Genomic DNA, 14,116 nt, shown 5'->3' on the forward strand with positions numbered 1-14,116 from the left:
CTAGGCTGATGGATGGTTGAACAGAGAGAGAGGCTTAGATTAGACATATAGACAATAAAGAATGGGTAGATAGGTATAAATAGGTGACAGGGGCATGATGGATGGCTGATGGGGAGACACAGACAGCCATGCACACAGATAAGTAATGATAAATAATGAAGATAAGTAATGCATGGATGATGGATGTTATGGAGGACTGATAGATGGATAGATAGCCACAGAGATCTACTGAGGAATTAGAGGTAGATAAATGATGATGATTATTGATAGATAAATGGATACATGACACACAGATAGACAGAGAGAAATAAACAGATACACAGACAGATGGTAGATACATAAACAACAGATAGATATGTGACCAATGGTAGATAATGCATACAGAGGTAGATGGCTAGATGGAAGACAGACTGATGAATGAACAGAAAAAAGATCTTAAAATCTAGACAACCAAGACATAACCCAAAGTAATGACCTGTTTGCTGATAACCACTTCCCTTAACCTGTGACTTAACCTTCCTCTGGTTAAGCAATGCTTGTTGTTGATGGGCCAGGCTCTCAAAATGAGGCAGGATTATGCATAGAGAAACTGTTGTGTATACCTGCTTCTCATTTCAGTTAATGTAGTGAATGGTCTGTACTTGAGCCTAAAGCTAGAAAAATACGCACAGTTAAAAAAAAAAAAGTAACTGCTTTGATTGATCATCCAGGTTGTAGCAGTCCTGCCATTCTGACCCAGGGAAATCGTGACATTTCTCCATTTTGTTTCCAAGGTCTTTTTCTGTTCTCTCCCGGGATGACTGTGAGATGAATTCTGGGGAACACGCAAATAGTTACCTGTATTTGAAAGGTTAGAGGTGAGGGGATAGGACACAATGTTAAAAAAAAGCTGGGGTGCTACAACTCAGGCTACATTGTTGAATGCCCTTCTGCAAATTAAAGCAAGCATGTTCACACAAATGCTGCCGAAACACCAGGCCTTGGCGCTGGTTGCTATTGGACACCTGTGCTGCTTCTATTTTTTAAACAACATTACTTTGTTAAGGAGGAATCTGTGTCATTTTATGGCTCTCGTCATTTTAGTGTAATGATCAAGAAGGAAAAATGAAACCGCTTTGTGCAGAGAAACAGATAAGATAAGAAGGCATTTTGTAACCCAGAGTGCAAAGCTGTCCGGAGTACAATTCAGATCTATCAATAATTCGGTTAAAAGAGCTCACCTGCTTTACATGAGTGGGTTCACTGATCATTCAAGTTCATACTGAAGGTATTTAACTGTGGGCTGCACATTGCACCTCACAGACCAAAGAGTTACAGACTTTTTTTTTTCCCAGATGAAATCTACAAGTGCAAATTGATTGCAGCCAAACATAAATTTAGTTAAATCTTTAATATACTCTATTATGGTTTGAATAAGACTTTAAAGCCTTGTCCTAGCTACAGAGTGCCTGAGACTACAGTTGAGACAATTGTCAATAGCCAGAATTATTAAGTTCTGGACGTGGGGTTTATGCTCAACACTGTAGCATCAATAGTAATGACTTTTTACCAAGTGTGAAAATGAGCAATTATCTGTCATTCTAAAAGGCAAACCTGACACGAGGGCTCATTTGGTTTTCTTTCTCAAAGTTTACCTCTGTTAAAAATGTTCACAGGCACCTGTTGCATGTTTGTCATTGGTTGTACTTGCACGGCTAGTGCTCTGTTTCCTCAGAATGTAATTATCTTTCAAAGCACAAGAGGAAAATCCATAGTCATTTTCCAACCTCCAGTTGAGGTAAGGGAAGTAGATGGCAATAGCCCTGTTGTGTATCTGCTATTCCAGAAGAACCAGAAAAAGTATAGGACAGGAAATACAAAATATACACCTTTATGCTTTCAGAATTGGTAGGCTCTTTATCACCTGGGGTTTCGTTCTGTGAAAGCTTTTGTTTGAAGAGTGGATGAAGGTGTTCTGCTTTCTTAGTTAGGAATGAATATTCGCAAGCTTGATCAGGATTCAGCACTGCCTGCATCGTATAAACATAGGCTATGGTGGGTGGGGGACTTCCTTGGTTTGCCATCACTCTGGCTTTGTGGCACAGAAAAGGACAATGACAGGAGCATGAGGCAGGAAAAAGGAAACCTTGATACTTTAGGGAAGGACCATGAAGGCTTAACTTGTGCTGGCCAGTTTCACAGCCACATTTCTCTGACAATTAAGATGTATCATAAAGGCAGAAGCCACAGAAAGACTTGGACAAAGTATGAAAAAACAAAGTCCATGCAGCTCTTCATTCACTTTTGTTTTTCTTCATTAACTTTTATATTCACCACATGTTCAAATTACATGTTAAATTAGATTACATGTATATTAGATAAAATAATTTTTAAACTGGATTTCACCGGCCTTTTTCCTTTTGGGATGTGATGGCTCAAAGGTATTGAATGACGTACAGGACTTCCATTACATATTCCCTGAGGAGAGGTTTATTTCACATGGTGGAGTTAGGATGAGTGTTTGCATTCTCAGTTGTGTTTCTGTAGGTTTCAAACTGCAAATAGGAGAAACAATAGTGTTTTTTGAAAGTGATATCCTGGATTTGGACATCTGGTAAGTGTATTTGTTGGCTATGGCCTCTAGGCAGCCACCCTTCTCTCGGTTTCGGCTTCCTCGTTTGTCAAATGACGAGGACTGCTTTGTCCTCCACAGGTCGAAGCTCACCAGGCTCTTGTCAGAAATGAGGAATGCATGGGAAATTTCCTGCCAGTGCTTACCACAGACACCAGCAGAGAGAACACTCGATAAATATTCAGCATTATTCTTGGTTACATTTCAAAGCTTGTCAGACGCATGATTCTTTAATCCTGGTCCATTTCTAATTCATGTCCTCATCTCTGTTGTGTTTTAAGTTTCCACTTGTTATCCTATCTGCTTACTTCTTCACCCAGGCAGCTGAACTTTCTCTTTTCTTTAATCATTGGGACTCTCCTTTGGCTCTCTGTTTTCTGCCACTTGTTCATGCTGAGCTACCAGTTCCCACTTTGCAATTTCAGGTCATTTTGGTTTCAGAAGAAAAATCAAGCCATGCTCACTATTTGCCCCTGTTCCCTGCTTCCTACTTGGATATTGGATCTTGTTAACTGAACTTGGCTTCTTTCAATGGAATGATCAGTCAAGGGCAATTGGAAATAAGATGGTGCAAGGGGTAAGCTCACTGAAGAATAAGGGTCATGCAGAGTTCAAAAGAATGAGGAGCTAATGCGGGACAAAAGAAAAGGTACTTGGCAGCTTCTCTTCCTTTGCCCCTCAATTCACTTTCTTATCTCAATGTTGTCTTTAAAAGCAGGGGCATGTTCCATGCAATGCACATGCACGGTACTTCTCACGACCTTTCTAGAGTTTCACAACTTAAATTACAGGTTCCTACCATGTGCCATTGTGCACAAAGGAAAATATACTTGATTTCCATATTATGGGAAACAAGTTGTCAGATAAAAATGCCTGTACTTCTTCTATGAAATTCAGAGATACAGAAGATGAAAAAGGAAAAAAGAAGTGCAGTCATGTAGTTTCTCTAGGTATAGAAGGCTTTCAACTTCTTAACAATCAATGAGACGAATGCTCTCCATCAGAGCTGCAGGAGATGAAAACAAGCAGTGAGAATTAAAAAATGAATTTGTAATAGCACAGGTGGCTGGAAGCACTAGTGCCTCTCAAAACAGTGAAAAAAGCCCCCGATTTGTTAGACATGTAGTATTTGTGTTTTAAATCACCATGGTGTTGATTCCTTTTTCATTGTTCCTTTCCGGCAGCTATAAACAGGTGATTCAGAACACAGTGGACTTAAGGGGGTGTATCTTGTATTTTCATCAGATCAATATTTTAGTGTAGGTTTACTGAGTGTTCACAAAGCAACAAATGCAGGGAGAAAAAAGAAGAAAAAATTAGTTTGAATTTCAAAGCTGGGGTCAGAGGATTAATAGAAGAGACTCTCAAATTAACAAAGGAGCAAAGCTTCCCAGGTTCTCCTTGCTGACAGACGAGGATTTTGGAGGATTTTGGGGGGAGAGAGTTGATTTATTTCAGGGCCAGAGGACACACACAGGAGTTCATGCCACCCACCACTAAGCAAGGGATACTTAAATAAATGTGCGCAGGACAGCCAGTGCTGGATGCATGAACGTGGCTGTTTTTCCTAGAGCACTGAATAGAATATTTATCATCCATCCTAACCAGGAAGCGATTATGGCTAACCTTGCTTCCTCTTGGCTTCCTAGAAAATCAGGTTGGAAAATTTAAGTGAATTTTCCCTATTGTTCTATTATGGTTCAAGTTTAGGAAAAGAAGGGAGCAGTCTAGAAATCCCAAATACAGCTTTATATATAGCTCTTCACACAGAGATCTGCATTCTAGGGCCTTGGGGAGTCTAGCTAACTTAGAGCAAAGACCCTGCTGATTCGCTGACTTTTGGAAGGCAGAGTCCCACTCAAGATAAACTTTGATGTCCTCTGTGATCCAACTTGTGTATGGTTTAAGGTGGCGTGGTTTGTCATCATCAGAATTGCACAAATAGCACTGATGGTGATGGCCTAATACAGAATGCAGATGCACAGGCATGCAGGCTAGTGCCCAGGCAGCCAGCATCTGATCCAGAGGGTGATGGACCTCTAGGTCTATCCTTGCTGGGCTGCACAGGTGCAGCTCAGTGCTGCAAAGGATGTGAGCATAGTCCTGGCAATACTTGAGGTCAGGTTTCTATTTTCACTTGTTTGGGGATAAAGGTTGCTTCTTCCCACAGGAAATTATAAGAAGGAGTTTATAAAGACTCAGCTATAAACCTCTGAATTATAGGCATGCACACATGTCACCCAAATGTCCCAAACATTCTTGCAGACAGGTTTTTCCTGATTCTACTCCTCCTGAAGCTCAAGGCAAAAAAAAAAAAAAAATCAGTCTTGTCAAAAACACTTCGTCAATACTAAAGAGACACGACTTCATTTGACTGAAAAATATCACTGGATCCTCTTTGTGCATTGCTTAACATACAAATACAGTTTCATCTAATATGGCTATCCTGTACATACACATCAATTTCTGTAAACCCAAAAGACAACACCGGATTTATGGACAACATATTTTTCTGGATATGCAAACAACAACCAAAACATTTTAAAAATTAACAGGCATCAACAGGTATGAACACACTTAATGGTCTGTAACACAGCTAACTCCCTTCGCCCAAGGCTTAAATTCTCTTTCACTAGTGGCAAAAGGCGCTGTCAAGCACAGCATTGAAAAATTGGTACCATTTCCTAGCCTGTAAGCACAGAGCAGAAGGGCTAAATAGTTTATGGTTTTTATTTTATTTTTGTTCTCATGCTGGGTTTTTGTTTTGTTCTGTTTTCCCTTCTTGCCTGCTCAGGGCTGATCGTTGTGACACTGGCCGTGTGTTGGATGCCAAACCAGATTCGGAGAATCATGGCTGCAGCCAAACCCAAGCTGGACTGGACAACGTCTTACTTCCAGGCATATATGATCCTTCTGCCCTTCTCCGACACCTTCTTCTATCTGAGCTCCGTGGTCAATCCGCTGCTGTACAACGTGTCCTCGCAGCAGTTCCGCAAGGTATTCGGGCAGGTGCTGCGCTGCCACCTGTCTGTGCCACACGCCAACCAGGAGAAGCACCTGCGTGCCCACAGCCGTGCCACCGCTGACAGCGTGCGCTCCGCCCGCAGCCCTCTCATCTTCCTGTCCTCCCGGCGCGGCTCTTCGGCCAGGAGAACTAACAAGATTTTCCTGAGCACCTTCCAAAGCCAGGCCAAGCCCGAATCGACGCCGACCCCTGAGCCAGCAAGTGTGGAGTCACCACTACCCAACTCGGAGGCGAAACCAGATAGGTTGGCGGCAGAAAATGGTTTACAGGAGCGAGAATCGTGAACGTCAAGGAACGAAAGCCTCAGGTGGAAACCGGCCCTCCCTTCCCACTAAAGCAATTCCCAAATAAACTGGGCCCCTGGCAGAGACAGAACGGAGGCTGAGGGCATAGACAAAGGCAGGTGCAAACCTTGGTGACGTCCAAGGGCTGCATCTAGCAGCCTGGCCTTGACTCTGGTCACAGAGAGAGAGGTGGGGGAGGCAGAATTTCCACTCTGCCCCTTTCCTTCAAGTACACACTGAGAATTCAAGACTGGATTTATTCAGAGCTTACAAAAACTGTTGCCACACAGACCTCTCACGGTTTGTACGGGAACAAAAGGAAAACGCACAGTCCCCGCCCTGCCCAGCTTAAAAGCAAACCCAGAGAAAAACGTAGGGAGGCGTGGGGAAGCGAGGTGCGCCATGCAGGGGGCGCAGCTCCGTGCGCTTCAGCAGTGAGCCAGGAAGAGCACTAACTGGAGGAGCAGGGCGGCGGTGGTGGGAAGCCCCGGCCTGAGCGCCGACGCAGAGCTGCCCCTCTTCTTGGGCCTGGGCCCGTTGCAAAGAGGCGTGTTGCAGCAGCTTATGCACACTGAGTTCAGTTTCCCTGGCGAGCAGAAGGACTGGTACCCGGCCGAGGCGATGAGGCAGGCCGCTGATGATGCGCATGACTTGCGGTACATGATCCCTGAAACAGAGACCCAAAGGAGCTGGGTTAACCACCGAGGGACGGTGTCCCCTGGAGCTGGAGGAGGGTGGGGCGGGCAGATTCCTAAGGAAAGCTCTGTCCCAGGTTTCCCACTACCCTGGTGGGACCCAGCAGGTGCTTTGTGCTAAGTTTCCTGGATTCGACAAACCACTGACAGGCGACTACATTTGATAAAAACTGCTCAAAAAGCGATTTTAGATGTCAATACTAGTGAATAAAGAGCTTGAAAATTGAAGTCTCGTTTTTTCTCCTTTTAAGTTAAACTTCAAACTGTGTACAAGATACTCAATTGCTCGTGTTGGTTTGTTGTTGCTTTTGTTTGTTTTGGGTTTAACTTATCCTATGCCAGCGAAGACTACAAGTGAGCTTGGAGATCCTGTCTCTGGTATTCCCATTCAACTCACTGTGGAGCCATGGGTCTCAACCATGTGTTTATTAAACCCTAGAACTCACTTATTCAAGGGCCTCCCTGTATTCCAGGCACTGTTCAGATGCGACTAGTCCAGTGTTTGTGGGTTTACCAGCTGTAGCATCCCTACAGGGGAAGTCCTCGGGATCATCATTCTTCAAAGAAGCAGCCAGAAGGCCAGCAACTTTGCCCCGGGGTCACGTCAGCGAAAAGAGGAGCCTCTGGGATTTGAAAGTCTCATTCTGCCGATGACAGTTCACCAAAACCATGATGAGGTTATATTAGGGGAGGAAGGGGAATAGCTTTAGTCAGAAGTTATTGTGTGTGTGTGTGTGTGTGTGTGTGTGTGTGTGTGTGTGTGTGTGTGTGGCTAGTCGACGACTTACTTTCCTTGTGGGTATATTTTAATACTGAAGTTGGCCTTGGAAGTGAACTAAGTCTTTTGGCTGCCCCACACAGCTTTGGGCTATAACATATGGCCCCACTTCTGGGACTTTTGTCCCCTAATTCCCAGGCAGGTGTGTGGGGAGGTGTGCCTTTGCTTTCGGCTCTTGCTGCATTGATTGAAATTAAGTGGCCTGAAACTTCCAAATGAGTGTGGTGAAGGAAAACTTCAGGTTTACCTTCAAACATGCAATTTTATGCCACTCTTTCTTTACAACAAGGAGCTTGTAAAGACCAATTACTTCACAACCTGTTAGGAAATCCTAGAGGGGAGCTGCTCCGATAAGACACAGTCTGAGTGCAGGGATGCAGGTCCAGGACAGACGCTGTTCCATTTCTAAGGAGAATGTTTCAGATATTCTCTGCACTTGCTGCCCGTTGCCTCTGTAGGAAGTGTGACTCACTGGCTTTTACTCTTAAATATTAAAAACACACTCACTGGCTACTTCAGCAACCAATAAGTTTTCTCCTTTAAGTGAATTTTCTTAAAATTTGAGAATACTTGTTGGATATATTCCTTTGCTGTGTAAAACTACAGACAGACAAGGTGAAGATGCCCCCTTGACAAACCCTGCCAATCTGAGGCCCCCTCAGCATTACCTCTGAGGCTCATGGCTGCTGTGCATCTGACATGCCTCCTTCCAGACCTGAATCTATCTAATTACACATTCACTACAGGGAAAATAAAATGTGTGTGTACATTTGCTCATGGTGTCACATCTTATATGATGTACTAGAATTTGTGATTTTTACTTAACTACGTGACTGGGAGGTGCTTGGTTTGGTTGGTTTGGTTTGGTTTGGTTTGGTTTGGTTTGGTTTGGTTTGGTTTGGTTTGGTTTGGTTTTAGGTGAAGAGAGAGAATAAGCCATGTCAGGTCAAAGCCATGACCCAGGAACTCCATCCAGGTTTTCCCAGGGATGCTAGAGACCCAAGTGCCTGAGCCATCATCTTCTGCCTTCCCAGGCATATTAGCAGGAAGCTGGCTTGGGAGCAGATGTGGGACCTGATCTCATATACTCCCATATGGGTCGTCAGCATCCCAGCAACAGCTTAACCTGACTGTATCCCAGTACCTGTCCCTGGGAACTTATTTTTAAGACTACCTTTGCAGGTTAAGGATCAGTTGCCAGAAATAAGTGGGTGAGCCTGTGCGTTAGCCTAGTTAAATCCTTGTCTTGTATGTGTCAGGATCCATATGGGTACCAGTCCCTGTCCTGGCTGGTCTACTTCCCATCCAGCTCCCTGCCAGTGGCCTGAGAAAGGAGTAGATGATGGCGCAAAGCTTTAGGGCCCTGAACTCGTGTGAGAGACCAGGAAGAAGCTCCTGGCTACTGGCTTTTGATCGACTCAACTCCAGCTGTTGTGGCTACTTGGGGAATGAACCAGCAGATGCGAGATCTTTCTTTCTGTTTTTCCTTCTCTCTCTGCCTTTCCAATAAAAATAAATAAATCTTAAAAAGAGGAACAAACAGAAATGATCGGGTAAAGAAGAGGAGAGCTGTGGCCCCATGCAAGTCTCAGGGAATCTCAGGTTGTCATCTCATGCACTGACAACACAGAAGGCATTCTAAAGTGAAGGACTGCGACCACTGTGGAGATGGGGGCATCCCTTGTGGGTGCTGAGAGGGAAGACATAGAGAAATCCAAAGGGGTCTGCTACCAGACAGGTGTGTTCAGGGACTGGTAAGGCCCCAAAGGAATGAGAGCGCCAGATCGGTCCCTTCTCCAGAGCCCTGAGTCCACACAGTACAAGTACAAGTCCGGAGGCCAGAATGCACTGGGTGAGACTGGGTGGAATTAGAGAGATTCCAAATTAGATGGAGGAGATATGCAATCCTCAGGCACCAAAGCCAGTGGTGGCAAACTAACTGCTAGGTGTGAATGGGACTGGAATCGAGACATTCAAGACACACATGGGTGCTCAACCTCTAGAATGTTGGGGGAGGGAAAGGCAGCAAGCAGGAGGTGTTGAACCAGGAGACATGGGGCAATTCAAGACTTAAAAGGCATTTGGGAAATGTCAGAGTTGTTTACTCATGCTTTTGGCTGACATTCACAAGGTGCCCCTGGAATATATGTGAAGGGTGAAGTGAGGAGACTGGGGTACGATAACTGAGAACCTGAAACCTGGAAGTGGAAAGACATCATCCCTTCCAGGGCCTCAAAGAAAAAAAGATGCATATTCTAGTCCATTCCAGAATGTTCTACAGGCCAGGAGAGATGGATATAAGGGACATGGATGGTCTTGGGGACTACCGATTGTTTACCTGGGAGAATGTGGGACTGAATATCACAGAGAGGGATCCGTGGTGTAGTGCAATGAGCTAAACTGCTAAGCTGCCTTTTTTTTTTTTTTTAGATTTATGTATTTTTATTGGAAAGGTGGATATACAGAGCGGAAGATTTTCCATCTGATGATTCTCTCCCCAAGTGACCACAACTGCTGGAGCAGAGCCAGTCCAAAGCCAGTAGCCAGCAGCTTTTCTGGGTCTTCCATGCAGGTGCAGGGTCCCAAGTCTTTGGGCCATCCTCGATTGCTTTCCCAGGTCACAAGCAGGGAGCTGGATAGGAGTAGGGCCACCAGGATTAGAACCGGTGGCCATATGGGATCCAGGCTTCTGCAAGGCAAGGACTATAACCACAACACTATCATGCTGAGCCCTAAGCTGCTCTTTTCAATGCTGGCATTCTGCATCAGAATGGGGATAGCTGAGACTCCAGCCAGCATTCTGCTAATGGACATGGTTAGGCCCAAGTACATAAATCACTATCATTGTAATGAGAGGCCAGGATGGAGTCCCTGGCTTCCGGTTTAGCATGGCCCATATCTGAACCAGTAGATGGAAGATCTTTCTCTACCTCCCCTCTGCCTTCTCCACTTTTCAAATAAATGAAGAAATAGTTTTTAGAAAAGAAATAAGTAAGGAAGATAAAGAAAGAGAGAAAGAAGAAAGAGACAGGAAGGAAGAAGGAAAGGAAAGGAAAGGAAAGGAAAGGAAAGGAAAGGAAAGGAAAGGAAAGGAAAGGAAAGGAAAGGAAAGGAAAGGAAAGGAAAGGAAAGGAAAGGAAAGGAAAGGAAAGGAAAGGAAGGTAAAATCATATCACACAGGCTGCCAAACAGCTTTGAGGAAAATTCCCCTTGGTTTAGCCATTAACAAAACAAAACAAAACAAAACAAATCCAGTGACCTATGTAGAAACACAGGAGAGAACCTGGCAGGGCAAGGGGTGGGATCTATAGAACAGGACTTCAACCAGAGGGACACAATTTCACAGCTGTGTGGGGTGGGCGTGCTGCAGCTGAGAACTACTGACCAATTCCATTACTCATATGCTCAGTAGAATGCATTCCAAGTGGGTCTTTGATTTAAATATTGGTGGGGGAAAACACTACAAGTACTAAGAGACATTTTGGAACCCTAGGAGATTTCTTTGATCATGGAGAAACAGCAAAGGCTATTTTCTGACACAACAGTCTGAAGTCATTACAGAAAAGATCGATGCTTTTGACTACACAAAGTTACCCCCCCCCCCCAAATTCAGTCTAATAAAATCCTTACAAGTAAAGTAAAAAGAGAAGTGAGATAGTGGATAAAATATAACTGTGACTCACATCACAAAGAACAGGCTTCCTTCATATGTAATACGGGCTTAGAAATAAGTAGGGAATCAATAATAAATCAGTGAGGAATAAATAAGTAATAATGTATCTGTAAAAAGGTGCAAGTGAACAGATAGTTCATTGGAAAGGAAAGAGAAAGAGCTTTAAAACACCTGAAAGACACCCTGGCATTTGTAAAGAGAAATGCAAATGACGACACTGAGGTGCCATTTGTATTTATCACTTGGGCAAAGATCAGAAAGTTTATTGGCAGGGCCAGAGTTCAAGGCATTGCATGGCCTGCAATGCAGGCATCCCACATTAAGGTGTTGGTTCAAGTCCCAGCTGCTTCATTTCCCATCTAGCTCCCTGCTAATGCACTTGGGAAAACAGAGGAGGATGATCCAAGTGCTTTGGTGCATGCCCTAACGTGGGAGATGTCGATGGAGCTCCAAATTCCAGCTTTGGCTTGGCTCAGCCTCAGTGGTTGTAGACTTTTGAGGGAGTGAGCCTATGGACGGGAAATCTCTCTCACTGTCTTTGTCTTCCTCAGAATAAATAAATACATCTTTTAAAACAAAAGTTTATGAGCATCATGGCCATAGGTCTTGTGAACAGCTCCTTGCACCACACCACTGGTGAAGAGGACAATTGGGTAATAATGCCACAAAGTCAATCTGGCGTTCATTAGCATTGTGACTGCATGTCCCCCTATGACTCAGAAATTCCACTTTGATAAACTTACTCTAAAGACAAACTCACACAAGTGCAAAATGACTGTACCTAAGGTGATTCATCAAAGATTGGTATTTAGTAGCAGAAGAAAAGCCAATCCCTCTATCACCAGGGGAGTGGTAAGTACACAGTGTCTTATCTGCAACTTGGATTTCCACACAATGACAACAGAATAAGGAATGAACTCCAAGATATTCTGTTAAAAAATAAAATGAGGATCCCAGTGCTGTGGCATGGTGGATAAAGTGGCCATTTATGGTGGCAGCATCTCCTTTGTATGCTGGCTGTTCCACTTCTGATCCAGCTCCCTGCTAATGTGCCCGGGAAAACAGTGGAGGATGGCCCACGTCCTTGAGACCTGTACCCACATGGGAGATCCAGATGATGTTCTAGGCTCCTGGCTCCTGGTTTTAGCTCAGCTCAGCTCAGCCCATAAGGAGCATTTGTGAAGTGAACCAGTAGAAGGAAGTTTTCTCACCCTGTCCAATCTTCTTTTTCTATAACTGCCTTTCAAATAAAGAAACACACCTTAAAACAACAACAGAAAAATGCAGCAAGATTGAGTCTTTTCCTCCCTCCTGATTTTTCATCTCTTTTTTAACTGTTTACAAATGAATTTATTCTTTTTTTTTTTTTTACCATATTTCAGGTAGTTTTAAGAGATTTAAAAGTATCAGACCACTTAATCTTTATATTAACTGTGGTAGTTATTCCAATTTTGTAGATGGGAAACTGAGAGAGATAAATGATTTGCTTAAGAGGTCATAAAGGTAATATAAGGTAGTGCTCAAATTTGAACTCAGAAAGACTGGCTTTAGAGTCTATTCTCTTGGGGCTGTCATTGTGGTGCAGTGGGTTAAGCACCTGTTTGAGTCCCAGCTGCTCTACTTTTGATTCAGCTTCCTGTTAATAGACCTGGAAAGGCAACAGATAGTAGCTAAATTGCTCAGGTCTCTAGCACACTATAGGGGAGACCCCAGTGAAGTTTCTGACTCCTAGCTCCAGCTTGGTCCTTTCCTAGCTGCCATGGCCCCCTGGCAGTGAATCAGTGGAAAGAAGATTCTCTTCCCTGCCCCACCCCTCCTCCAAACACTCTGTCACTCTTTCTTTCAAATAGAATAAATGAATAAGTCTTTAAAAATATGAATACATAGGCCCAGCATGATGGTTCAATTAGCTAACCTTCCCTTTGCAATGCTGGGATCCCATGTGGGCACTGGTTCATGTCTTAACTGCTCTACCCAAAGTACAAAATATATAAATGTAAACAAACAAACATATAAATACATACATATGTGAACTATACAAGGGAGACTAGCATACCAAGAAGTAGAGGTACTATGCTTGTCTACTGCCAAATAAAAGCAAGACTTTCAAAGAAACTTATAAATAAACCTCTACATTATGATACTAGGTTTTGTACCTTTGCCTGGACTTACAGGCCTGTGATACACTTAAATATCAAGAAATTAAACCTGTAACTTGTAACTTGTACTAAGGTACTATACTTTCGTGATAACATGGGGAAAATGGCAGGAGAGGAAAATGGAGAGTTAGGAAGTGGCAGTTGTGGATGAATTTCTATACTACAAAATTGTAGTGCAGGAAAACAATAAAGAGCGTTTGAAAACACACACACGCACAGACAGAGTACTTAGCCATCATCTACTTTGCCTTTGCTGTTATAATATGTATCATTTGGTAAGAAGTAGCAAAATCATATACACATTTACATTATGCACACACATACCCCCTTTAACACACATTCTACATAAACTATTTCTTGGAGAATACACTAAAAAGAGACAATTCTAATGGTCTTTGTAGAAGGTATGTGGTGACCACAGGATGGAGGTGAGGAAAAATGCAGATTCTCTTCTCTATCTTTTGAGAGAAGAATCATGAGAGCAAAGTACCCCTTTAAAGTGCCTTTCTAGGGCCCAAAGTGGTAGCCTAGTGGCTAAATTCTTCGCCTTATATGCAATGGGTTCCATTATGAGTTCTTGTTCATATTCTTGCTGCTTCACTTCCCATCCAGCTCCCTGCTTATGGCCTGGGAAAGCAGCACAGGATGGCCCAGAGCCTTGGGACCCTGCATGCATGTGGGAGACCAAGAAGAGGCACCAGCTCCTGGCTTTGGATAGGCTCAGTTCCAGCCGTTGTGGCCACTTGGGGAGTGAACCAGTGAATGGAAGATCTTTCTCTCTCTGTCTTTCCTTCTCTCTGTAAATCTGCCTTTGCAATAAAACTAATTATAAATAAATAAATAAAGTGTCTTTCTAAAATAGACAGCGATCTGTATTACTGAACACTTCTC

The 14,116-nt window shown here is 43.5% G+C and overlaps 2 protein-coding genes across 2 annotated transcripts in view; one reads left to right on the forward strand and one right to left on the reverse strand.

Moving 5' to 3' along the window:
* The window catches only part of GPR39 (G protein-coupled receptor 39), a 183,011-nt gene extending 177,091 nt beyond the window's left edge, over positions 1-5,920 (forward strand). The window contains exon 2 of the mRNA XM_040971984.1: positions 5,406-5,920. Coding sequence (XP_040827918.1) covers positions 5,406-5,920 — 515 coding nt within the window. The remainder of the gene's footprint in view (positions 1-5,405) is intronic.
* A 237-nt stretch (positions 5,921-6,157) lies between these two features.
* The window catches only part of LYPD1 (LY6/PLAUR domain containing 1), a 34,293-nt gene continuing 26,334 nt past the window's right edge, over positions 6,158-14,116 (reverse strand). Inside the window, exon 3 of the mRNA XM_040971480.1 lies at positions 6,158-6,587. Coding sequence (XP_040827414.1) covers positions 6,349-6,587 — 239 coding nt within the window. The 3' untranslated portion in view covers positions 6,158-6,348. The remainder of the gene's footprint in view (positions 6,588-14,116) is intronic.

Source organism: Ochotona curzoniae, unplaced genomic scaffold (assembly GCF_017591425.1).
Source record: "Ochotona curzoniae isolate NIBS_2020 unplaced genomic scaffold, NIBS_Ocur_1.0 contig_2210, whole genome shotgun sequence".
In the NCBI taxonomy this organism is placed as follows: domain Eukaryota; kingdom Metazoa; phylum Chordata; class Mammalia; order Lagomorpha; family Ochotonidae; genus Ochotona; species Ochotona curzoniae.